The sequence below is a fragment of the Giraffa tippelskirchi genome, chromosome 13, assembly GCF_054371585.1.
Source record: "Giraffa tippelskirchi isolate mGirTip1 chromosome 13, T2T-mGirTip1v1.2.pri, whole genome shotgun sequence".
In the NCBI taxonomy this organism is placed as follows: Eukaryota; Metazoa; Chordata; class Mammalia; order Artiodactyla; family Giraffidae; genus Giraffa; species Giraffa tippelskirchi.
The window spans coordinates 20667429-20691531 of record NC_137287.1 but is presented as its reverse complement, the minus strand read 5'-3'; the positions used below and the strand labels follow the sequence as shown (position 1 = coordinate 20691531).

Genomic DNA, 24103 nt, shown 5'->3' with positions numbered 1-24103 from the left:
TCTCAAACCACTTAGGGAAAGGTGAAGATGATGTCCTCAGTACAGCTGTGCTGTTGACTAAGTGACTTGTGAAAATGCAGGTACTGCTATCAAGGATGCATGTGAGAATGCAAATGAACATTTCTAAATTAGCATTCTAAATAGGCTTTGCATTACTTTTAGTAGGTATGTGAAAATATTACAAATTTCATAAAAGTATATTGCTGGACTTCTCTGATAGCTCAGTTGGTAAAGAATCTGCCTGCAATGCAAGAGACCCCGGTTCAATTCCTGGGTTGGGAAGATCCGCCTGGAGAAGGGATAGGCTACCCACTCCAGTATTCTTGGGGTTCCTTTGTGGCTCAGCTGGTAAAGAATCTGCCTGCAATGCGGGAGACCTGGGTGCGATCCCTGGGTTGGGAAGATGCCCTGGAGAAGAGAAAGGCTACCTATGCTAGTATTCTGGCCTGGAGAATTCCATGGACTGTATAGTCCATGGGGTCACAAAGAGTTGGACATGACTGAGTGACTTTCACTTGTTTCCCTGGCAGTCCAGTGGTTAAGAATCCATGTGCCAATGCAGGGGAAGCGGGTTTGATCCCTGATCTGAGATTTCACCTGCTGTGGGGCAACTAAGCCCACGCACCACAACTAGTGAAGGCTGAGCTCTAAAGCTTGTGCTCTACAATAAGAGAAGCCACATGGATGAAAAGCCCAAGCGCCCCAACTAGAGAGTAGCCCCTGCTTGCCACAACTAAAGAAAACCCATGTGTAGCAACGAAGACTTAGTGCAGTGAAAAACAAAAGTATATTGCATATTAGTACACTAAGTTAACTGAGATTTACTGTGTAAGCATCACTGACTAAGTATTCTAGCTGTAAAATAATTAGTTCTTGTTTCTGAAAATCATCTTTACAGGATAGGAAAAAATATGCCAAACAGGATGTATCAAAATAAATATTTATTAACATTTCAAGCTTTATGTACATATACCTTTAAAAGGAAATGAGCAAACGTGAGCAATCACAAAAATCCATGTATATACCCAGTAAATACAAATGAGCATTCAAGATCAGTAGTGCCGTCACCATCGGAACACAGTCTGTCAGAATGAACACAGGTAAGTGTTTTAAAACTCTTTCAAATAGTCTCCTTTAAAGTAGCAACTTCAAAGAGTACTAAGAGGCCAAAAATACCCAGAACACTGTGTTTTCCAGGTTACCCTAACTTTTTAGTAGCGGTATACAAATATATTCCCATCTTTTTGTCCAGCCAACAAATGAGAATCTGTACCTGACCATTTAACGAAAGACCAATTTTGGCCAGAGACAGGCGGAAGGAGAGCAGTGCAGTGACCCAGGAGTAAGTCCCAAATGGCAATGGTTCCAGAAGTCAATACTGCTGCTGCGAAATGGTCTTTCACGTCGCCTTCCAGGAACCTAGCAGGAAGCAGAGAAGAGACAATTCAAATCACATATCTAACACAAAAAACAAACAAAAAAATCAAAACAAAAACAGGCCAAAACCATGGTCTCTAAAGCAACAAGAACAAAGACACGTGGGAATACAAATGTGTCCACGTGCAATCCTAGGACTGCTGGCTATGATCACTTGGAGGCCTTGCCTGTCTCTTTGATGCACCTTTGTATCTCCTCACACCAGCTCACAGGGGCCTGTTTCCAATCGTCAAACCAGCCGAGCTTGGCGTCACCTTGGTGTCTTTGCTTTTGCTTGTCCCTCTCCTTGACAGGTCTAACCCCAGGGCATAGCCTGGCTGGATTTTGGTCATTGTTCAGGCCTGTCATCCAAATAGAAAAGTCACACCTATTCAGCAATCTGACAGTGCACACACATATACACTCTGCTCCCTGTCTATTGCAGCACCTTCTTTTTACCTTCACAGCAATGTGAGATTGTTTGCTTCCATATTTGTAAGAATATAAATGTGAGATTCTCTTGTTTCCATATTTGGGGGCTGTCTGTCCCACAGAAAATGCAAACATCATGAAACAAATCTGGTTGTCTTGTTTAAGACAGGGATCTGCAGTCAGCTACCGGGGTTTGAAAGAATGCCAATCTGGGAAGGTACTGGGGTCTGAATTCTAACAATGTAAGAGATGTGTGACGCTTGCAGTTATTTAACTTCATCAGTAAAATAGAGATAGACGATATGAGTATCTACTTCATAGAACTGCTTTGAAATTTAATAAAACAGTTGATATAAAGAGGTTAGTGCAGTACTTAACACATAAGAAATGCTTTGTTGTTCAGTCGCTCAGTTGTGTCCGACTCTTTGCGACCCCACGGACTGCAGCATGCCAGGTTTCCCTGTCCTTCACCATCTCCTGGAGCTTGGTCCAACTCATGTTCATTGAGTTGGTGATGCCATCCAACCATCTTGTCCTCTGTCGTCCCCTTCTCCTCCTGCCCTCAGTCTTTCCCAGCATCAGGGTCTTTTCAAATGAGTCAGTTCTTCGCATCAGGTGTCCAAAGTACTGGAGCTTCAGCTTCAGCATCAGTCCTTCCAATGAATATTCAGGACAGATTTCCTTCAGGATTGACTGGTTTGATCCACGGGACACTCATGAGTCTTCTCCAGCACCACAGTTTGATAGCATCAATTCTTTGGCGCTCAGCCTTTTTTATGTTCCAACTCTCACATCCATACGACTACTGGAAAAACCACAGCTTTGACTAGATGGACCTTTGTCGGCAAAGTAATGTCTGTTTTTTAATATGCTGTCTAGGTTTATCATAGCTTTTCTTCCAAGGAGTAAGCGCCTTTTAATTTCATGGCTGCAGTCATCGGTCACAGTGATTTAAGAAATCCTTAATAAAAATTAATTATTCCTCACTGCCACATCACCAGTGCCTTGTAGAGGGCCTGGTACACAGTCAAGCCTAAATGAATATTCTGAGTGAACTGAATAATATATTTTATCCCTGGCTCACACCCAACTGTTTTTTTTTGCACTCAACTTTGTGTAGCTGTCTCTTAGCTCATCTTTTGAAAATCCATAACGTTTTCCTTGACAGTCTCTCCCCAACCCTCCACTGCCAATTAAAGTGCCCTTCCATCCCAAACAGTGCAAGCCTCCTAGCATTATGTGCACCAAACAGCAAAAAAAAATGTTTCTTTTTTCTTTTCTTTTTTTGAGCAGAGAAGGATTTACTGTAAGGGCCAAGCAAACAAGAACAGGTGACTTGTGCTCAAATACCTGAGCTCACCAGTTTTCTAACTTCCATGAGATTAGAAACAGTAGTGCTTTCTACAGGACTGGCACCAAATAGGCTTTCAAGATTTGCTAAACAAATAGGTTTGAAAAGGGACAAAAGAAATGCTTGACCTAGTAGTTTCATGTATCTTCAATTTTTGGGCCAATGACTATGCTTCTCTCTTTATATTCAAGAAAACAAGTGTTATGCAAGCACATATTACAGATGAGAGTTTCGAGGTTCTTGTTGAGCCAAGAACACTTGCAGAAATGCCAAAGCTGGCTAAGTACACAAGGAGAGGGACTTTTAGAACATGCATCACCTAGCAAGCTTTGCACAAGATCCAAAGAAGGAGAAACACACATTGCAACCATCAAGGTTGCTTACCCTTGTGAGTTACTAAACTTTGTGATCCTGATTTACTAGGTCTATTTTCAAACATTAATAAAAGGAGTATTTTGAAATGATACCTTCAATGTTGCTTGATCCACATAAGAATACTAGCACTACTAAAGAGCTTTATATAGCTCAGAAAACTGTTGGGATGTAACTGGCATTGGTAAATAGATCTTCTCATCAGTCAACAGATAAAATATTTATCAAAAGATAAATATCAACTGCCTACATGATGGAGGTACAGTCAATATTTTAAAGTACATATATCTTCTTTTTTTAAAAAAATTGTTTATTTTATTTTTGGCTGCGCTGGGTCTTTCTGTTGCTACATGCAGGCTTTCTGCAGTTGCGGCAAGCAGGGGCTACTCTTAGTTGTGGTGGGTGAGTTTCTTATTGTGGGGCTTCTCTTGCTGCAGAGCACAGGCTCTAGGCAGCGGGCTCAGTAGTTGCAGCACAGGCCAGGGATTGAACTTGGGTTTTCTGTATGGGCAGGTGGATTCCTATCCACTGTACCACCAGGGAAGTCTAAGGGATCTTCTTAAGTGCATTTAAAAATTCCTTAATTTAACTTTTATGGAAAGAACATAAATGATAAGTTTCTTGTAGAGAATATTAATTACTCTGAAGTGTTTTGGTGTGTGGAAAAACAAGGCTGGACTATACATAAAATACCTATCTGGTGCCATACTGGTGGGCAATCACAGGATGGAGGGAATCTGAAGTTTGACTCAGATCTAGTAAACTTCACACTTCAACCTACTTCTTAGTATTCTTTACCATGATCCGTAGTATTTCATGTTTCCATTCATGTCAGTCACAGAAAAATATCTGGTTTCTGTATTTGCACAGATGTTTCTCACAATGTCACACTCATTAGACGGCAATCACACACTTGCCTTCCCGCTTGCCCGTGAGGAAGGCAGTAGAGCATCACACCCATACTCAGGGTTGTCTTTGGGTTGATCACAATCAGCTGAAACACAGGGCTTCCCAATAACTCGTTCTCTTTGGCGCAAGGGTGACTCAGAACAACAAACAGGAGCCCCTGATGTAGGAGAAAAATTAATGACCAAATAAATCATCAAGAGTATGTGGGAGGAAAAGAAAGCATTGGCAGAGACAAAACTACAGAATCACAGGAACGGCCAACAGACTCTTAAGTCTCGAGGATTTAACCCCTGGATCACTCTCTTTCAGGCAGAACCTCTGAGAGGACCACTGAGCTGGACTTTGGGCTTCTCCAGCACAGGGGTCCCCACGACTTTATAGCCAGTCTTTGCAGGTATGAATCTAGCTGACTTACCAGCTTCCTCAACTTTAGAGCCTACTAACATTCATGCCATCCACTTGGGGAAACGCTGGCGTTAAGAAAAGAGGGCACAGAAACACCTGGAGGGAGTCTTCAAACCAGAAATGTTCACCTGTAAGTTGGTTTTTGAAAATTTGGACACATTTTCCCATAAAAACAATCTTTTCAGTGGTGACAGGACTTTCAGGCCAGTTTGCAATAGCCTATTTACTTACAGACTAAAAAAGACCCAAAAAAGGCACCATCACCTATGGTTGTTTCTGTGGGAAAATGTGTTACAGACCTCCCACCACTTTAAAATTACATGTTCTAAAAATAACAACTTTGTGTATGAAAATATGTATGTCACACATATGTATATACACACATGTATATTGTTGAAAGTCATTATTTCAGGGGTAAAATGGGAAATTATTTTAGGGGGTAAAATGGGAAAGTAATTATTTCAGGGTGGAAAATGAGAAAAATTAATTACTGGGCCATCTTAGGATTAATAACATTCATTTCTAATTCACACATTTCTGTAATGACCGAATTCTTATAAGGAGAATTAATTACCATTATAATTCATTGGTTGTTAGTCACGTGATTTGTTTATATGTTACCTCTGGCTGACCTGGGGCTGTAGTGGTAAAGGAGTTGTGACAGAGACCACATGGCCTGCAAAACTGAAAATATTTACTATCTGGCCCTTCACAGAAAACGTTTGCCAATTCCTATACTGAAATATTAACTATTATTTCTGGAGGTCGGCTTCATGGTGACATTTTACTTCCTATATCACACACTTCTGCATTAAATGTTTTAATATCAAATAGGTATCAATCTAATAACAAAAATGTAAGATTATTTAAATGCTTAGTAGGTGTATTTAATCATTCCAGAGATGAATTTAACCCTCTTATTTTAGAATAAAGAAAGTTAGCCCCAAGATGATGTGATAGGTTATCTAAGATCACACAACTGTTGAGTTCATTTCCACAGAAGTTGCTAGGCTAGAGGGAGATGCACTTTTTGTGTTCAGAGCCTGCGGGTGCTGATGATCACAGGGCTGCCACTGCGGCTGGGCAAGTCAGTCTCCGCTCAGCGCTGAGCGGGCTGCTTCTGCCTCTGTTTGTGACTCAGCAGTCCCTGTTACTCAGGCAGTTACCTCTGACTCCTGGACAAGTGCCTTCAGCCTGTTCAGATGTTAAAACCTGACTGTAAGCCAAGTCTACTGACACAGCGGCTAAGAAGCTGTGTTTGTTTCTATACAGGAGTGTTAAAGCCTGAGAGAAAAACATGTCTAGGACCATTTAATCTCCCTTCCTAAGGGGATTCATTCACATCATAAATCATTTATGGCAATGTGGCCGGGAGCCAGATCTGAAAATCAGCATATCATTTCTAAGTACAGTGTGGAAACCAAGGTTTGCCCGTAAGTCATACAGTCAGAAATTCTACCCATACTGTACCATCACTTATATGCACTCATAAATTTCAAGAAAGAGCAAGCAGTGCTATCCAATTTTGAAAAAAATAGGCACCAGAGAGGGCCCAGTAATTATGACTTACTAAGTTATCACTCTCACTCAGTGAGACCAACAGTAACACACAGACTAGACACAAAGTGCTCCCAGCAGATCATGACTTACCATTTCAGAGTAAGCTTTGTGACAGACTGAAGCTTGGTAGGAATCATCGATGTGCATCTTTTTCAAGAGCTGACCAGTTTTTAAGTTCCTTGGACACCAAAAATAAATAAGCTCATATCATTCTTCCAACAAACTGGTTTTCACGTAATATTCTCTTATGTATCACAGCATCCTTCAGGAGGTGACCAAGGGAAAAACTAAGGGACACAGGACCCTAGTTTTGATTAGCCACCGAGTTAGCTAAAAATAAAACTACAGTTTAACTTTGCCAATAGTGTAATTTGATAGTTTAGCTTTAGATTGAACCTGCTATGCAATTAGGGATAAATCTTTTCAAATGCCAGGAGAAAGGTTTTCCAGGATCTCATTTCACTTGTATTGAAATTAGGCACATGGCATGGCTCTGTCATTATGATTTTATCACCCTTCTTGTTATATGTCTAAATTTTTCCATGTAAGTCAATGGCCAGGAAACCAAATTTGGTTAGGAGAGAAACTACACCTAAAACAGACTTATAATTATCTCTCTATAGTATGTTAATACTAGAGCTAGACTAAGATAACAGAGAGAAAAGAGAAGACTGAGATGGAATAAAAAATGGAAAAAGGAAGACTGAAGAGGGTGAATATAAAGAAAAAATAGTTTGTTGGAACCACTCCTTAGTTCTATTGAGGATGTGTGACACTGATTAACTGTTCTACCATGTGACTCCACTTATGAGAAACCCTCGGTTTTTTGGCTGTGCCACATGGCATGTGGGATCTTAGTTCCCCAACCAGAGACAGAACCCACGCGCCCTGCAGTGGAAGCCCAGAGTCTTAAGCACTGGACCACCAGGGAAGCACTGAGGCGCTGCAACAGAACTTAAGGCAACTGTGGGGCTGAATATATCCCCTTAAACTTAGAACTTAAACTGATACTTAGAAGCTCTAAGAATAGTCCCTTCCCAGCCTCGAATGCCACTGTGATCCCTTATCTACAAAATGCCAAAAGGCTATTATTAGAAAGGAGGAAAACTGAAGGATGGAATGAAAAGAGGGAAAGAGTAGGGAACAGCTGGAAAAGAATTTTTGTAATGAAACATTAGAGAAATGGAAGCTGGAGAAAACAAACATGGACCTCACTGAAGGTTTTATTTGAGGGGGAGGAGGAGGGATGGGAGCATGAGTATTTATAAAGTGATAGTATAAAATATAATCTGGAGGTTGAGTATTGAGACTAATCACTAGATTATATTAATAGTTTAGGAGCCAGACAATGAAGGGCCAGACTACAGAAACAGCAGAAAGAACAGAAAAGACAACTTTTACGAAGAACGGTTGTCTGAAATAAGACCTACGTGCAGAAACCCCGAGGCAAGTGCCAAAAGTGGAAACCTGATAGATTAGGTCAGGGTCAAACTCCAGAGGCTCCCTCGTGGGGGGACAAAGTTTCTCTCAGGGGCCACACTTGCCTAGTTTATTCCTAGAGGGTTACGGTTGAACAATGCAGAACAGGCACGTAGGAATGACACTCATAACGTTCTCTCAACAAGACCCATTCTGGCCTCAAGGGAATAATTAATGGATCGTCTTTTGAGAAAAAAAATCAATCTCTTCCACCACAAATTAACCTTGCAAGTGAAAAGGCCTGGTGTGGCTCTCCCCTGCGGTCAGAAAGAGGTGGCTGGGGACTCTTCGACTATCATTTCCCTATTTTGAATCATCTAATCAAACAAGCTTTACACATCCAGTCATTTTGGATTGTATTCTAGACACAACGACACATCATATAAACTCTGCATTCTGCTCCTCTGAAGAATACTGATTTTGTTTTTAACTCTAGTCAACAGTTAAACTGGCTAAACTCAAATTCTAAATGCTTAAAACCCAGTTCAGTTCTCTTTGCTTTACCTTTTCTTTGCTTCTGCTTTAAAAACAGTATTAAAAATCAAGCCTTTTCTACCAAAGCAGTTTCTAAGCAGCCCTTCTGCATATTAGTGAACAATGCAGGTATGCAGTTAAAGGTCAGCCAGATATTTAACTAGAGCTCAGGGCTCCTTCTCTAGCTATTTTTCGGGATTTTTCTTTCTTGCTTTCTAGCTACTGCAATCACCTTGATTTCTACCCTTTGGTCCTTTAAGGCAGCAGGACAGAAGGTTTTCTGTAACCAAGTGTGCAGACTGGGCCCTCATCTTCAAACAGGAAACTTGCCCAGTGACATTTCCTTCCTCTATGTATTGAGCTTCCTCCAGTATATATTTTTTTCTCCTTCTTTAATGCTTTCAGATAGTGTTTTCTACCCTTTGCACAGAATTCACAGGTATTTGAAGCAGAAGAGTTAATCTCAGAAAGCTACTCAGCTATTAACCAGAAAGAGCACATTTTTGACAACAATTAAATTTCACTTAAAGTAGTCTGCTTGGACTTGAATTAATATGATGTTCTCATTAAGTATATAGCATCTGACAGTAAACAAACAATAACACAATCATATTTACAGTTTCTTAATCTTAATAATCCTGTGAAATTAGAGGTATATCCTTATATTACAGATGAGGAAAATAGGGCTCTCAAGGGGAAGCTTACCAAATAACAATGTTGTTCATTATAGTGGTACCAAGCAGAGCTTCCTGCATCCCTTGAACCTCAGCAAAAGTTAGTATGGTCTCTTCAGGGGACATCAAATGCTGTTTTTCTTTGCTTCTGCATTAAAAACAGTATTAAAAATCAAGCCTTTTATACCAAAGCAGTTTCTAAGCAGCCCTTCTGCACACTATTGAACAATGCATAATAGACACTAACCTAATGACAGAAAAAAAAAATTCACCCAGAAAACATGTGTATTCTAAACATTGTACAATGAACATATACTTTCATATTATCTACCTGGATATATTGTGAGCACCTCAAATTCATCATATCCAAAATTAAACGTACCAGCTCTCTTTAAACCTGTTTCTTTCAGCACTGTTATCTCAATTAACTGTTCCACCACCTACCCAGGTGAGCAACCCTGAAACTTGGACTTTATCCTTAACTCTTTCCTCTCTATTTACTCAATTACCAGGTCCTAATGACTTTATTATCTCATCTCTCTCAAATCCACTGTTTCTCCCCATCTCCACTAACACTTTCCTAATTTAAGCAAGTGATTATTTAATTCTTGCCTGTGTTATTGCAGTGCAGTTGCAACTGCAACAGGTCATGGATAAATAAGACAAACAAGGTTCATGCCCTCTGTTATTAAAAAGACAGATAAATAATCACAATAAAGTGTAATGAGTATTCAACAGACATAGAAGATGCTATGAGTTCTGTTTTTAGCATGTTCAATTTGAGGTATCCATGAGATATCTAATAAATAGGCAAGCAAGTCTAGAGGTTGAGAAAGAGCTCAGAGTTAGAAATATATGTTTGCAAGCATCCAGGATTCAGATGGTACCTGAAGCAATGGAAACCAAGTATGTGGAACCAGGTAAGTGTACAGGATCTTGAGGTATTTGTAACACTTAAAGGACACATAGAGAGGTCAAGGGAGACTGAAGAACAGACCACGCTTGCTGAGCCTCTCTGCTCCACTGCCCTCTTCCCTGCCATGACTGGCTCCACCTCCTTACACTGCTTCTGTGTAACAGCCCAGGACAGAGGCAGAGCCTGCTGCAGTACACATACAGCAGAGAAAACAAGATGCTACTGATTCAACTTTCTCTGAAGCCCTGTGAGGAAATCATTTTTGATCTAATAGTAAAATCAACCAATGCTTTTCTTCAATGCTTACCCTCCATCTTCGGCAAATGTCGTAATTTCGACTTGCTGATCACAAAGAGTCCCACTGCTACTGACGAGCCTCCTCTTTGCCAGGCCAAGCACAGCTTTTATATTTCCAGAACTCAGGAGCACTTGCTTTTCACTTTTACCATCGGGAGAACAAAGTAGTGCCCTAAACCAAATATAAGGACAAATGCAGAGTAGTCAGGAGCAAGCCTTTAATATGAGAAGACTAGGTTTAAACTTTAAAAGGAAATTTTAGTCAGGGATGTCACTCTATTGATAGCTTTTTTCAAAATGAATCTTTCTTTGGACCTAAATTTAGATTCTTTCAAGATTCAAGCCTAGGTTATAATTTGCACTAAAACTCAAAACAAGCTGACAAAGATCCAGGTAAAGAAAAAAAAAACCACACCTTGAGAATTACTTACCTGATTTCTCTGATTTCCAAATTTCCCAAAGCCACACACACAAGATTGCAAACATCAGGCACTACAACTATCTGTAATACCGGAACCTAAATAAAACAAAGGAGCCCAAAATTATATTTGCTATTTCATTTTTAATTAATCTAAATTTTCCAACATTTGTCACATTTCTTTCTAGTACCTAGTTTCAAACACTTGAAGAACTGTGAAAACATTCAGCAAACATCCTCTTTTTATAAGATGTAAACTCAAATAAGCTATGTGCATGATAGTGTTTACTGTGGCATTTATTTAACATAATAAATGCTTCTAGCAATGGGAGAATAATTAAATTCTGGTATGTGGACGAATGGAACAATATGCAACCATGTAAGACAAGTTGATGCACTAAACAAATATTTATGAGCAGCCTTCTGCCAAACACACTGCTACTGGCTGTGGGTTTACTGGAGAACGAGAATGAAATTTGCTAAGACAGTCGATCCTAAGCATTCTCACCAAGGGAAAAAGGAAACTGTGAGGTGATAGGTTGATTAACGTTCACAGTGTGTACGTACATTGAATCATCACACTATGCACTTTGAATACATTACATTTGTCAACTATACCTCAATAAAGCTGGAAAAATAAAATTCAAAATAAACAAGTAGGAAGAATATGTAGAAACAAACAAGCAAACATATTTATATACTAAGAAAAGGCAGGCTTAACAATTTTAAGCATATTCAGACTGCAACCATGTAAAATATATACAAAGGTAGACAAGGACAGAAGAAACTACAGCTAGAAAAAAAGCAGAAATAATGTTTTGGTGAGAGGTATCAGCAAGTTTAGAAGTCAGAATAGACAGGAAATTTCAAGATTCTCCAGCAAGTACAATGTAAAAATCCACCTCTGGATAAACATATGATAAAGCATGGTATTAACTTTAGAATCTAGATGCTGGGCATATGGGTGCTCCCTATATCACTTTCCCATATATTTTGAAATTTTCATAATGAAATACTGGGGAAAAAAACATCATTTCTCTGCTCTGTCTTGCATAGTCACAGATCCCATATTTTTGGTAAGCTGCCCATCTGTATTACCATGCAAATGATTGCAAAGATCTCTTTCATCTATAAGATTATGATTTACCTCTGTGAAGTGCCAGGAATAAATTTTTTCCCACTGCCAAGCATCCAGAGGTTTCCAAAGAGAAACGACGTATTCACAAGCAGTTACGATACACGGCTCTTTGAAACCAGCTATTTCCCACCACGTGGCACTCACATCCACAGAACAAGAACCTGAAGGATTCTGATACAGAATGGCAACAACAACGATGTTAAAGGGATTCTTGGGGGCAGAATAAACATGAAAAGTGATGCATTACAAGGATTAGATGAAACACCAACTGAATGTAATTAAACTTTCATGCAGGTCAAAAGAGACTTGTGGATTTTATATAACTACAAAAAATGCCCATACACACTCACAATGATAGATTTAAAAAAGTGTAGCTCCATACTGGAACAGATTCAGATTTAACCATCAAAATAGACCATAAGACCATAGAACTAATTGAAACATTAGTTCCTTAAGAACCTTTGGAAATGAAACATTCTAATGAAACACCCATAGGTTGAAGAGGGAATAAAACTGAAACAACATACTATTTCTAAATGAAGATGCAAAATGTGGTGGCCAAAGCAGTACTTAAAAAAACTCCTATAATTATAAAGGTATTAATATTTATAAAAAAATTAATACAGATAAAAATAAAGTAAGCAAGCAGCTCAAGAAGTTAGTAAAAGACCAATGAAATAAGCACAATGAAAAACAGAAGGACTTACTAACAATAAAAACAGGAAAAAAAATGAAAGAGGAAACCAAAAACTCAATTAACAATCAACACAACAAAAAACTAGGTTTTGGGGAAGACTTACAGAATGCACAAACCTCTTAAGTCTGATGCATGAAAAAAAATGCTTTCAGAGGGCTTCCCTGGTGGTCCACTGGTTAAGAATACATCTTGCAATGCAAGGGACACCAGTTTGATCCCTGGTCCAGGAAGATCCTACATGCTGCAGGTCAACTAAGCCCATGCACCCTAGAGCCCAGGCTCCACAATAAGAGAAGTCACTACAATGAGAGCCCACGGCCTGCAACTAGAGAGAAGCCCCCTGCTCAGTGCAACTATAGAAAAGCCTGTGCATAGCAACAAAGACCCAGCACAGTCAAAAATAAAGTAAATAAATTAAAAAAAAAAACAAACACTTTTAGAAATGGGGCTTTAGAGAGAGGCTTAACTGTACATACACAGACCAAAAACTATAAGAATAACAAGTAACTTTTTACCTACAAATTTGAAAATATGAATGAAATGGCTGATTCCTTTAAGAAACTGTTATTAAAATTGATTTAAGAATAGGTTCAAAACAACGTTAAGTGTATTTTTTACAGAAAAGGAATCTGGGGCTCAGAGGCTAAACAATTTGTGCCAGGTCACATAGCCAGTGATCCGCAGAAACAGTTTATGTGGATTTAAATCTATTTTTTTCTATACCAGTTGTTCTCTATTAGGGGTGATTTCGCAACCTTCCCCAAGGGGGAGAGTTAGCAATATCTGGAGACACTGCTGTCATCACTGCTGGGGAGGGGGTGTGACTGGTAGAGACCATGGTTGTTGCTAAATACCATACAATGCACAGGCCAGTCCCCAACAAGAGAGAATAATCCAGCCCCAAATGTTAACAGTAGTAAGACTGAAGACCCCTGCTCTGTACCATCCTATTTCAAGTATAAAAAGTTAACCAGGACATGGGTTCAATTTATTTCACAGGATTTACCAGGATATTATTTATATTTCTCAGAACCATATATATCACACAGCCTATGAAAATTAACCATTCACTATGTTATAATCGAGAACTGCTACACATTTTCTTATACAGTAAGTGATTCTTCTAGAAATACTATATTATTTGGGTAGGAGAGTCATGAATGACCCGTCTCTGTCAAAATGCCTGATTTAATCTTAAGATACCAAGTCGAGCTCCCTAGCTTAAGTTTTTCTTGGCAATAGCTTGACATAAAAACTTCTTTAGAAGATCTCAGAATATATATAACAGGCAAATATTGCGGAAAAAAATTTAAATGTTTTTCTGAATCTATTTTATCAAGGATCAAATTCTTCTGAATTTTCCTACCAGTTCATTGCATTTTTCGCATGTAAGACACAAGAGATAAATCTTCTGACCTTTAATTTTGAAACCAGCTGTAGGGTGCCTGGGTTTAAGCTATCCCAAGCAGGAATCTCTGCTATTTCAGTCTGTGGAAACAAAAGTCACATCATTAATGTATAAATTATATATGGTATCTGTCAGTATCACTCATTCTTCAAACTATTTCCTATGTTTTATTTTCTGTAACAGCAGCAAAGCTCCAAACGCAACAGCTTCATGAATAACAAAGAGAAGAGCATCCCTTACAAATACATATATTTTAATTAATCCTAATTTCCCCAGAATGAACTTAATATTTACAGTGAAGTCATATCAAAGAAACATGGTAAAACATTTTAAAACACTGAGGAACTGAGTCCATGTTCACTAAGACACTCCACTCCTTCAGAAAATTTCATGAAGGATGCAGTCTGTACCTGCTCAGCAGAACATCTCCGTGATTCCTGGAGCTGACTTGCTTCGTAGGTGAAAGACTCAGTGGGCAGAGTTGTTGCTTGGGAACCAGAGTCACGGTCACAGGAAGGCTGTCCTGGTCTTCCCGCCACATGCTGGCTGCTATCTAATTTTGGGGGGCTGCTCCAGCTGTTGCATTGTTTACGATTGCTAGCCAGGCTGACTGCGGCTTTTAAGTGAGAAAGACGGGGTGGAGAGCAGGTTTGTCCAACCACCTCTGCAGACACCTTTTCTCTGTGGGCTTGGGAGCCAAAAGCTGGAGTAGCGCCTAATATGGGGAAAGCGGGTGAGCACAGGTCTGTGGTCAGTCTGTCATTATCATCAGAGGCAACAGTATTCAAAGGAGTGAAAAGTAAAATGGATGAAGAAAGGTCCTTTCCCCGAGGCTGGCTTCTTTGGCTTGGCATTTTAGGATGTGCTTTTCCTGGTAGAATAATTAGTTCCTCTTCCACGTCCTCCTTTTCTATATTGCTTTGTTTAGGACTTGGTTCCTCCACAACAATATAACTTTCCCCTTTAAGATGTTCCTCTCCGTGTACTTTTGAGCCAAAAGGCTCCATCAGCTTTTCTGAGCAGGACTTCAGTTTTTCAAGCTTAAGAGGCCCAAAGTCTTTGTCAGGTAACTGAAAGTCTGTGACTTTGAGAAAAGACGACAGATGCTTTAAACTTAGCATTTTGTTCTTATGAAATGGAGCACTGAAGGCATCATCCGAAGAGAAATAAGCGTAATTACTGTAAGAAAGGGAGTCCTCTTTTTGACAATGACCTTCCTTCCCTAAAACAGAAAGCAACAACAGAAACAGATACTCACCAATTCCCAACAAAGAGTGAGTTTCTACACTCCAACGTCATGTAGTGTTTTCCCACCCAGGACTCTAAAACTTCTGTGGACAGTTCAACAATCAGACATAGGTTAGTGCTTAATGAGCAGCTCTCCCTCTGTAGGACCAAACCCAGTGTGGTGCTGACAGCGCTGGCTGGGACCAGTCTGGTGCCAGCTCTGCCACTGGTTCGCTATGTTATCCTGCGCAAGTCAAATTCACTTCATTTCCCCTTGTCCCTTCTAAGGGAGCTGGGTTAAGAATCTCTAAAGTCCTTTCTGATCCACAACTATCATTCCAACAGGCTACCAGAGTATAGTCTACAAAATCCTGGCTCTTCTCACTGAAGAAAACATAGTCCCCTATTCAAACAAAGATTAATTTATTAGACTTCGAGCAACAGAACTCTGTATCATTCAAAATGTGCTGCTGCTGCTGCTAAGTCGCTTCAGTCGTGTCCGACTCTGTGCGACCCCATAGATGGCAGCCCACCAGGCTCCGCCGTCCCTGGGATTCTCCAGGCAAGAATACTGGAGTGGGTTGCCATTTCCTTCTTCAATTCAAAATGTAGCTGCATCCAATACCTCATAAATGGATAAGAGAGCCATGCTACACGTACACAATGGAATATTACTCAGCCATGAAAATGAATTAAGTGCTGATATATGCTACAATGTGGATGAATCTCGAAAACTAGCTAAGTAAGGGAAAGCAGCCAGACACAAATGGTCACATACTGTATACTTCCATTAATATAAAACACCCAAAATAAGTAAATCCACAGAGACAGAATACAGATTAGTAGTTGCCAAGGACTGTCAAGAGAGAAAATGGGGAGAAACTGCTTAACAGGTATGGGGTTTCCCTTTGGGATGATGAAAATGTTTTGGAACTACACAGGGGTCATGGTGATAAAACACTGTGAATGTAACTAAATGCCACTGAATTGCTCACTTAACTTAAAACGGTTAACTATGTTATATGAAGGTCACCTCAAGAAAAAAAAATTTTCTACGTACCTGTAGGTTACTGAAATCACAGTAGATTATTTCAAAGTATACAAAAGAACATTTCAAGCTTATTACTAGATTGTCCTGCTTTCCAGTTCCTTTCTTGTTGGCATAAAAGATGATGATTTAAAAAGTCATGATTATTATTTTTAAAAAATATTTTAAATTTATTTATTTGGCTGTACTGGGTCTTAGTTGCAGCATGTGAACTCTCTTAAGTTTACACGTGGGATCTAGTTCCCTGACCAGGGAATATGGAGTCTTAGCTAATGGACCACCAGTGGAGTCCCCATGATTATCATTTCTATTTAATTAATAAAGTGTGGCTCCTAAGTCAAAGCCTGTCCAATGGTACAGAGAAGCTGGCTGCTTGTTTTTGTAAATAAAGTTTTATTGAGACACAGTCACATTTACACATTGTATAGGGTTACTTCCACATTGTACTTGAATAGCTGTGACTCAGCACAGAGACTGTATTGTCTATTTGGCCCTTCATAGAAAGTTTGCTGACCTCTCATACAGAACTGGAGTGAATTATCTAGACTTTGTGCTCAGTTTATCAGATACAACTCCTGAGTAAATGAATAAAGAAGTTTAAATTATAACTTGTCACTTTATATCCTTCAAAATCTTGTGTCCCGTGAACCTCAGAGACACTGTTAGATAGTTTACTTCCCAAAGTGGCTCAGACCTGTTGCATTTTATTACACAATCATTCCTAAGGGAGTTTGTCAGTGGATTCTTACTCTGACATTGATTTCATTTCAAATATACTTCCCTGTATTAGTTATTTCTCCCCATGGATAAAAGACTGTATTGTAGTTGAATAAACAGTAATTTTAGGTAAACATCCAATACATTTTCCCTCTGTCAACTTTTTCAACCATATTTGTGAACTCTGACACCATGCAGCCAGATGTGAATCTTGACCCTGTGGCTTTAAAGGCATTTTGATCACCTGGCCTTCAATTCCTCATCTGTAAAGTGAGGATAAAAATAGATTCTGGGAACTTCTCCAGTGGTCTAGTGGCTAAGACTCCACACTCCCAATGCAGGGTACCTGGTTTTGACCCCTGGTCAAGGAACTAGATCCCACATGCTGCAACTAAAAGATTCCATGTGCTGCCAAATACATAAATAAGTAATAAAAAAAAATAGATTCTGCCTCATGTACAGTTGGCTTGATGATTCAGTGAGTTAGTATCTATATAACATTTAGAAAGTGATGAGCATATAGTGTTAGTTACCACCATCACCAGCCACCACCATCAACCACATCTCAATTTACCTTTAACTCTCTTCTTACTGTGAATAACTGCCTTTTCATTCTGATCTTTGTGCAAGGCAATTTCTTCCTTGGACTTATTAACACCTGATGTGCCAGAAGTTGGCAAAAGTAGTTCATGGTGATCTAATGGAGAGGTGCACGCTGACTTTCTTTTTCCTCTGCATTTTCTACCTGATGGCTTGGTAAATTTCTTCCTAGAAAAGTCATCTTCTGTGGAGCCAGTGGGAGAGCTGACTTCAGTTAATGAGAGAAGTTTCTGAGGACTTCTTGAACTTGGTTGTCCTGCATGTGTGTCAGACACCTTAATTTCACTTTGCTTAGTTTCTTCGTTGGAAACGTTTAATTTTTTAGCAGAATCCGTACTCTTCTTTTTAAAGCCCTTTTTTCTGACACCTAAATGACTCTGAATTACAGCCTCCAGTGCTACTTTCCTCTGGCAACTTGACATACGCCGTGTTGTCCTAACGTAATATTCCACAGGAAAGAGAAGGCCTTCAAGCACTGTGCAAGAATGTATCTGATCTTCTGCAGAAACAGGAGAAACTCCTTCCAGGCTAAGATTCTTAGACTGACTTAGAACTTCTTTTTCCAGAAGACTTTCATTTCTACCACCGAGAGCATCATTGGGAGATTTAAGAGACATCTCTGTGTGATTTCGTTCTTTTAAGTTTTGGTTTTCATTTTCCACTAAGTTATCACAAGTGAGTTCATTTATAAAACATGAATTATCTGCCTCTAAGTTAGGACTTCTAGCTGCCTGGCCACTTGTACTTCCAGCTTTGTTTACCTCTGGGTTATCTGTAGAGACAGTCATTTTTTTCTTCTGTACCTCTAAGTTTACAGGTGAAGCAGAGCTAACGTTTCTTAAGCTGTGAGTAGTAAGTTTGCAGTTACTTTTAGGACGCTTGTGTCTGAGGCGCTGACCGCTACTGCTGTCTGATGGCATAGGCAGAGGAAGAGTAGTCACCCTGGGGAAATCATTTCCTCTAAGGAGGGCATCAACATCTCTCTGTGGTTTGGTGCTTGGTAGAATTAATACACTCCCTACATTAGTTTCCGTAACTGGTCCTGGAGAATTTGGAATGGCAGACTTAGGACTTGAAAGGTGGTAAGTTCTTAGTTCAGTTACAGGTGTTCTAGGATTTTCTCTATTGATTTCTTCCTGTTCCTTTAGTCTTTTTCCAGAGAGTATGAGCGAATCAGTGTCATAGAGAGATTCTCTCTCCTGTGAAATATATGCTCTCTCCTCTTTCTTTCTTCTCCCCAGCAGCTTACTCTGCCTTTTCTTAGCATCAGGGTCATCGACCCTGAAAGGAAAATGTTCCGGATTATCATCTGATCCTTGTATGCGTGATCGTTCCACTGAGACGCATCCAGAGCTAAACGACGCAGGCTCAGTGTCAAGTGAGCTGGGTGTCTTTTCTCCAGTCTCTTCATCGACATGGGTGTTGATTTGCAACGTGTCATGAGGAGATACTTTATTTTCAGGTTCTGAGGAGGAAAAATTATATAGTTAATATTTTTAAAATGAAACAAAAACTGCCCCATATTTATTTTCAAATATTACATATAAATATTACCAAACATTTATTTAAAAGAAAGTCAATGGTATATCATTCAGGCAGATCAAAGTTTAAGTTTTTAATAATCTTACGAACTATAGTAATATTAAGTAAATGTATCAAAAATGGAATTGTGCTAGAAAAATGATTTTTAAACTAAACAATTATCTACTTTTGGGACTTCCCTGGTGGTCCAGTGGCTAAGAGTCTGTGTTCCCAATGCAGGGAGCCCAGGTTTCATCCCTGGTCAGCAAACTATATTCCACATGCTGCAATTAAAGATCTCACATGCTGCAATTAAGACCTGGTGCAGCCAAATAAATTACAAATATTAAAAAAAGATTATTCTTTATTGCAATCATCTTTTCTTGGCTTTTTCTTCTTTAAAACTTTACTGAACTACAACTGACAGATAAAAATTGCACATAGAAAAAACAATTGCACATAGTTAAAGTGATGTTTTGATATACGTATACATTGTGAAACGCTGCACAATCAAGCTAACTGACACATCCATCACTTCACATAGCTACGATTTTTTTTGTGTGTGATGAGAAGACTTAAGGTCGGCTCTCTTAGCAAATTTCAAGTATACATTACAGTATTATTAACTACTGTCACCACGCCGTACACTCTTGGCCCTTTGACCAACATATCCCCATTTCCCCCATATCTCACCTGATTTTTTACTTCATGTTCCTATTTGGGCTCAAGTAATTTTCATGCCACTTTTCTATTCATTAGCTTTCAATTTTATGATTATAAATTAGCTGACTTTTAACACGAGAAATGACCATTGTTTTTTTTAAAGTATTTCCAGCCAGACTTTCATCTTTGTGAACATATAAACACTTAACTAAAAAACAAATCATCTTTCCATATTTAAGCAATAAATATAATTTCTAAAAGTTAAAATAGAGAAAAAGAGCAACTAAATAAGCAATCCAAATAAAGTATAGTTTCTCACTCACAGAATGGGAGAAAATATTTACAAATCATGTATCTGATAAGGGTCCAATAGCTAGAATATATGAAGAACACTTACAACTCATCAATAAAAAGACAAATAACCTAATTAAAATAAACAGATATTTCTCCAAAGAAGATATGCAAGCACATGAAAAGATGTTCAATATCATTAGTCACTAGGAAATGCAAATCAAAACCACGATTAGATACCACTTCATATCTATCAGAACAGTTATAATTTTAAAAATAGAAAATCACAAGTATTAACAAGGATGTGGAGAGACTGAAAACTCTTGTGCATTGTAGTAGGAATGTAAAATGGTACAGTCACTGTAGAAAACAGTTTGATAGTTCCTCAAAATTAAACACAGAATTTTCATATGATCCAGAAATTCCACTCCTAGGTACATATGGAGAGAACTGAAAATATATGTCCACACAAACAACTTGTACATGAATCTTCATAGCAGCATAAAAGCCAAAATTTATAATAGCCAAAAAGTAGAAACAACTCAAGTGTCCATTAACTGATGAACAGATATACGAATTATATCATATCATATTATATTATGGCTCATAGCTTCATTGAGTTACACAAGCCCCTTCACCACAAGGCTGTGATCCATGAAGGGAAATGAAATATTACTCAACTGTAAAAAGGAATGAAGTACTGATGCACGCTTAGATGAATGTATAGATCGATGAATAAAGGTTGAAAACATTATGCCAAGCGAAAGAAGAGAGTCACAAAAGGCCACATTTTGTATGGTTCCATCTATATGAAATGTCCAGAATAGGAAAATTCAGAGACAAAAAGCAGATTAGTAGTTGTCCAGGGGTTAAGCGTAGGATGGGTACAGGGTTTTTCTTTGAGGTGGTGAAAATGTTTTGGAATTAAGACAGTGATGATGGTTATACAATCTTGATGATGGTTATACAAAAAAGCAATGAACTGTAGACTTTAAGCAGTCTACTGTTACTCCTTATCTTCTGATTGTGAGAAAAAGAACCACAGCCAGGGGATTTCCCTGGTGGTCCAGTGGTTAAGAATCTGCTTTCCAAGGCAGAGGATGTGGGTTTGCTCCTTGGTCGGGGAACTAAGATCCCCCACGACAAGGGACAACTAAACCTGTGTGCCCCAACGAAAATCCTGTGTGCCACAACTAAGACTCAATGCAGCCAAATAAATAAATGTATTTAAAAAAAGAACTACAGGCAAATCTAGGTGGGAAATGAGCAATAAAAAAAGCGTAAGAGAATGGGCTAGCTTTACCTGTGTGGGTTAGCTGTGTTGAAACTTCCTGCTGGAGCGAGGAATCTTGTTCTTCCACTGTTCTCCTAACAGAATTTTTAAACTTCTCGGCTCTTCGGGCACGCTAGAGAAAACAAAAGCAGCTCAAAAAACAACTTTATGAAAAAGAAATAAATTTTTGTTAACAGCTTAAATAAAGAGCTGTCTCTACATACTTTGTGGCATTAACACCAACTTGAGAGAATGTGATTTACTTACTTGAAGGCGGGCCAATGTCTTGGTGTATTCCCTTCTCAGGAATGCTAATTTTTCTTTCAACTGGAAGAGGAAAAACACCAAACAAAACTAAGCAGGTGGAAAGAAGGCATTAGAGAGAAGGGATGCAGTGCCTGTTAGACACCAGTGTGCAGTGGTCAGCAGGTCTCTCAGCTGGAGGTGGGGAGGAAGTGGCACTGTCTCAGTCTACTTTCAGTTCTCACAAAACATCAAGTTCTCTAATGCATCTCTGCATAACTTGTTCCTATCACCTGGAGCAACTCTCCCCAACTTACTTTGCTAATTCCTGATTCCTCAAGCCTAAGCTTAGATTTTTATTTTCCTGTGGGAAACTTCTAAGGAAGTTTCTAAGTTTCCAAACTTCTAAGTCCTCCAAATCCAAGTTAGGATTCCACCTCTCCTCTGTGCTTGCTTTATCACAGTACTTATTATACATACTGTCTGTTTACTTCTCTGTTTCCTCCTACTTCACTGTGAGATCCTTGAAGGTAGCAGGGGCTATCATCCTCAGACAGTCATTCAACTTATGAGTCAGTTATTGACCCAGGTATCTCCAGCACCAAGAACAATAACTGATGTCCACTATGTCGGTTATAGTTCCAGGTGCAACATCTACAGAGGGGTCAAGGCCACTGCTTGTGGGCAGCTTACATACAGTGAGGGATACAGACAGTAAGAAAACAAACAGGTAAGATGATTTCATGTGGTAATCAATACCCAGACAAACAGAGCGATGGGAGGGTGTCTGCGATACAGGAGAGTGCACTACTTTAGAGACAGTGGCCAGGGAGGCATTTCTGAGGAATACCATATGAGCTCCGACCTGATGGAGGAAAGAGCTAGCTTTGGAAAGATCAGATGGAAAGCAATTTGTCCAAGATCACACAATTTAAAACCGGTATGACTCAAATCATCCCGTCCGGCTCTAGGGCCTGTGCTCGTAACCTCTTCTCACAGCTTCATACTTATCACCACCCTTATCAACATCTGAGAATTACCTTGTTGATTTGTAAATGAACTTTTCCACCATCACTGCAAGGCAGGCTGGGATGAGAGGACTGATGAGTTATGGTGAATGAAGAGTTTTAGCACCATGCTTGGAAGAGCCAGTGCAAGATACATTCAAGTTAACAACATCTGTCAGTTCCCTGGTGGCTCAGTGGCTAAGACTTGGCCATCCCGATGCAGCAGGCTGGGGTCAGGTAACTAGATCCCACATGCCTCAAGGAAGATAGAAGATCCCATTTGCCACAACTAAGAGGGGGGCAGCCAAATAAATATTTTTTAAAAACCACAACAACGTCTGCTTGTACAAGCACAAGGTGGCATGTATAAGGCCAGTCAGAGCAGCACTGTCGTAGAAACAAAAGCTGCAAACAAAAGGCTCTCAGCAGAGAAACATGTAAAGAAAAGATGCCACTTCCATTTGTAGGATACTATACAGAATTTAAAAAATAATTTAAAAAAAAGGTAAGTAAACATGACGCCGGTTCCATCCCTGGGTTGGAAAGATCTCCTGGAGGAGGCCATGGCAACCCACTCCAGTATCACTGCCAGAAAAATTCCATGGATGAGACTGGAGGGCTACAGTCCAGGGGGTCGCAAAGAGTCGGACACGACTGAAGCGACTGAGCAGAAGGAGCAAACAAGGACTAATGTGGATTTTAAACACGGAGAAGCAAAACGGAAATTGCAGAACCATCTAGATCATAACATTTATAAACATTCACCTTCCCCAAAAATACATAATTACTCTTTGGTGATTAGAGAATACAAACACGCCCCTCCACACCTCCAGCACCCGCCCAACATGCACACACAGGCACACAAAAATATCTGAAGTCCAGAGGGTTGAGAGATTTACTTGACGGGGCGGGGTGGGAGAAGCCAAAACTGACAGTGTGCAGGGTGAGGTGGGGAAGATGTCAAAGGGGACCTTAGCTTTACCTACAGTTTTACATTCTGTACTTTTTTGCATTTCTGCTGTAAAGAAATTTGCTCTTTAAACGCCACCAAGGGAGCACGGCGCTCTCCCACACTTTCACTTCCTGCGCCCCCTCAATCCAGAGAAAAGCGTAGGTTAGAGGTCACTGCCGCCCTTGGGAGGTCGAAGGAAGCAGAGATAAGCCTAAAATCCTGGGATGGGGGATCAAAATCCGAGTCAACCCTTCCCGCATCCCCGGCACCTTTTCCTTCTCTTCACAGCTGAGGGTTTTCTCAGGAGGCTCTTCCATCTGGCCTGCGGCCAACAAAAAGAGCATTCGTCGCTGGCCCTAGGCCTGCGGACAAAAACAGCCCGGGTGGCCCTGGGTCCCAAGGAACCCCGGAAAAGTTTGGGGAGCCCGGGATCCCCACAACACACGGCCAGATAGCCCACGCCGCACGGGCGCGCCAACAAACCTGGCCAATCACAGCCGCCGCTCGGCCTGCGCACGCGCAGCCGGAGACGGCAGAGCAACGGCGTGAGGCCGCCTAGCGGAGAACCGAGCTATGGATGATAGCCCCGGCCGCCCAGAGCGGAAGCGGTGGAGC

The 24103-nt window shown here is 39.9% G+C and overlaps 1 protein-coding gene across 13 annotated transcripts; it reads right to left on the bottom strand.

The window, feature by feature from the left end:
* Positions 1–924: 924 nt before the first annotated feature.
* On the bottom strand, positions 925–23953 carry PALB2 (partner and localizer of BRCA2). Of its 13 annotated transcripts, none has more exons than XR_014072602.1 (13): positions 23758–23953; positions 21554–21613; positions 21317–21419; positions 17513–19003; positions 14357–15168; positions 13955–14026; positions 11851–12012; positions 10717–10802; positions 10296–10457; positions 9104–9220; positions 6536–6623; positions 4353–4637; positions 925–1419 (listed from the first exon to the last, which is right to left on the bottom strand). XR_014072602.1 is itself a non-coding variant. In XM_081554498.1 (13 exons), exons 4-13 carry the CDS (start codon positions 18456–18458, stop codon positions 1212–1214), a joined length of 2802 nt encoding a protein of 933 aa, XP_081410624.1. In that variant the 5' UTR covers positions 18459–19003; positions 21317–21419; positions 21554–21613; positions 22570–23953; the 3' UTR covers positions 925–1211. The 13 variants fall into 13 exon arrangements, 12 of the variants coding, with proteins under 12 accessions (XP_081410624.1, XP_081410616.1, XP_081410614.1 ...); XM_081554498.1 differs by having other exon boundaries at positions 4489–4637; positions 22570–23953; XM_081554490.1 differs by having other exon boundaries at positions 4485–4637.
* Positions 23954–24103: the final 150 nt, after the last annotated feature.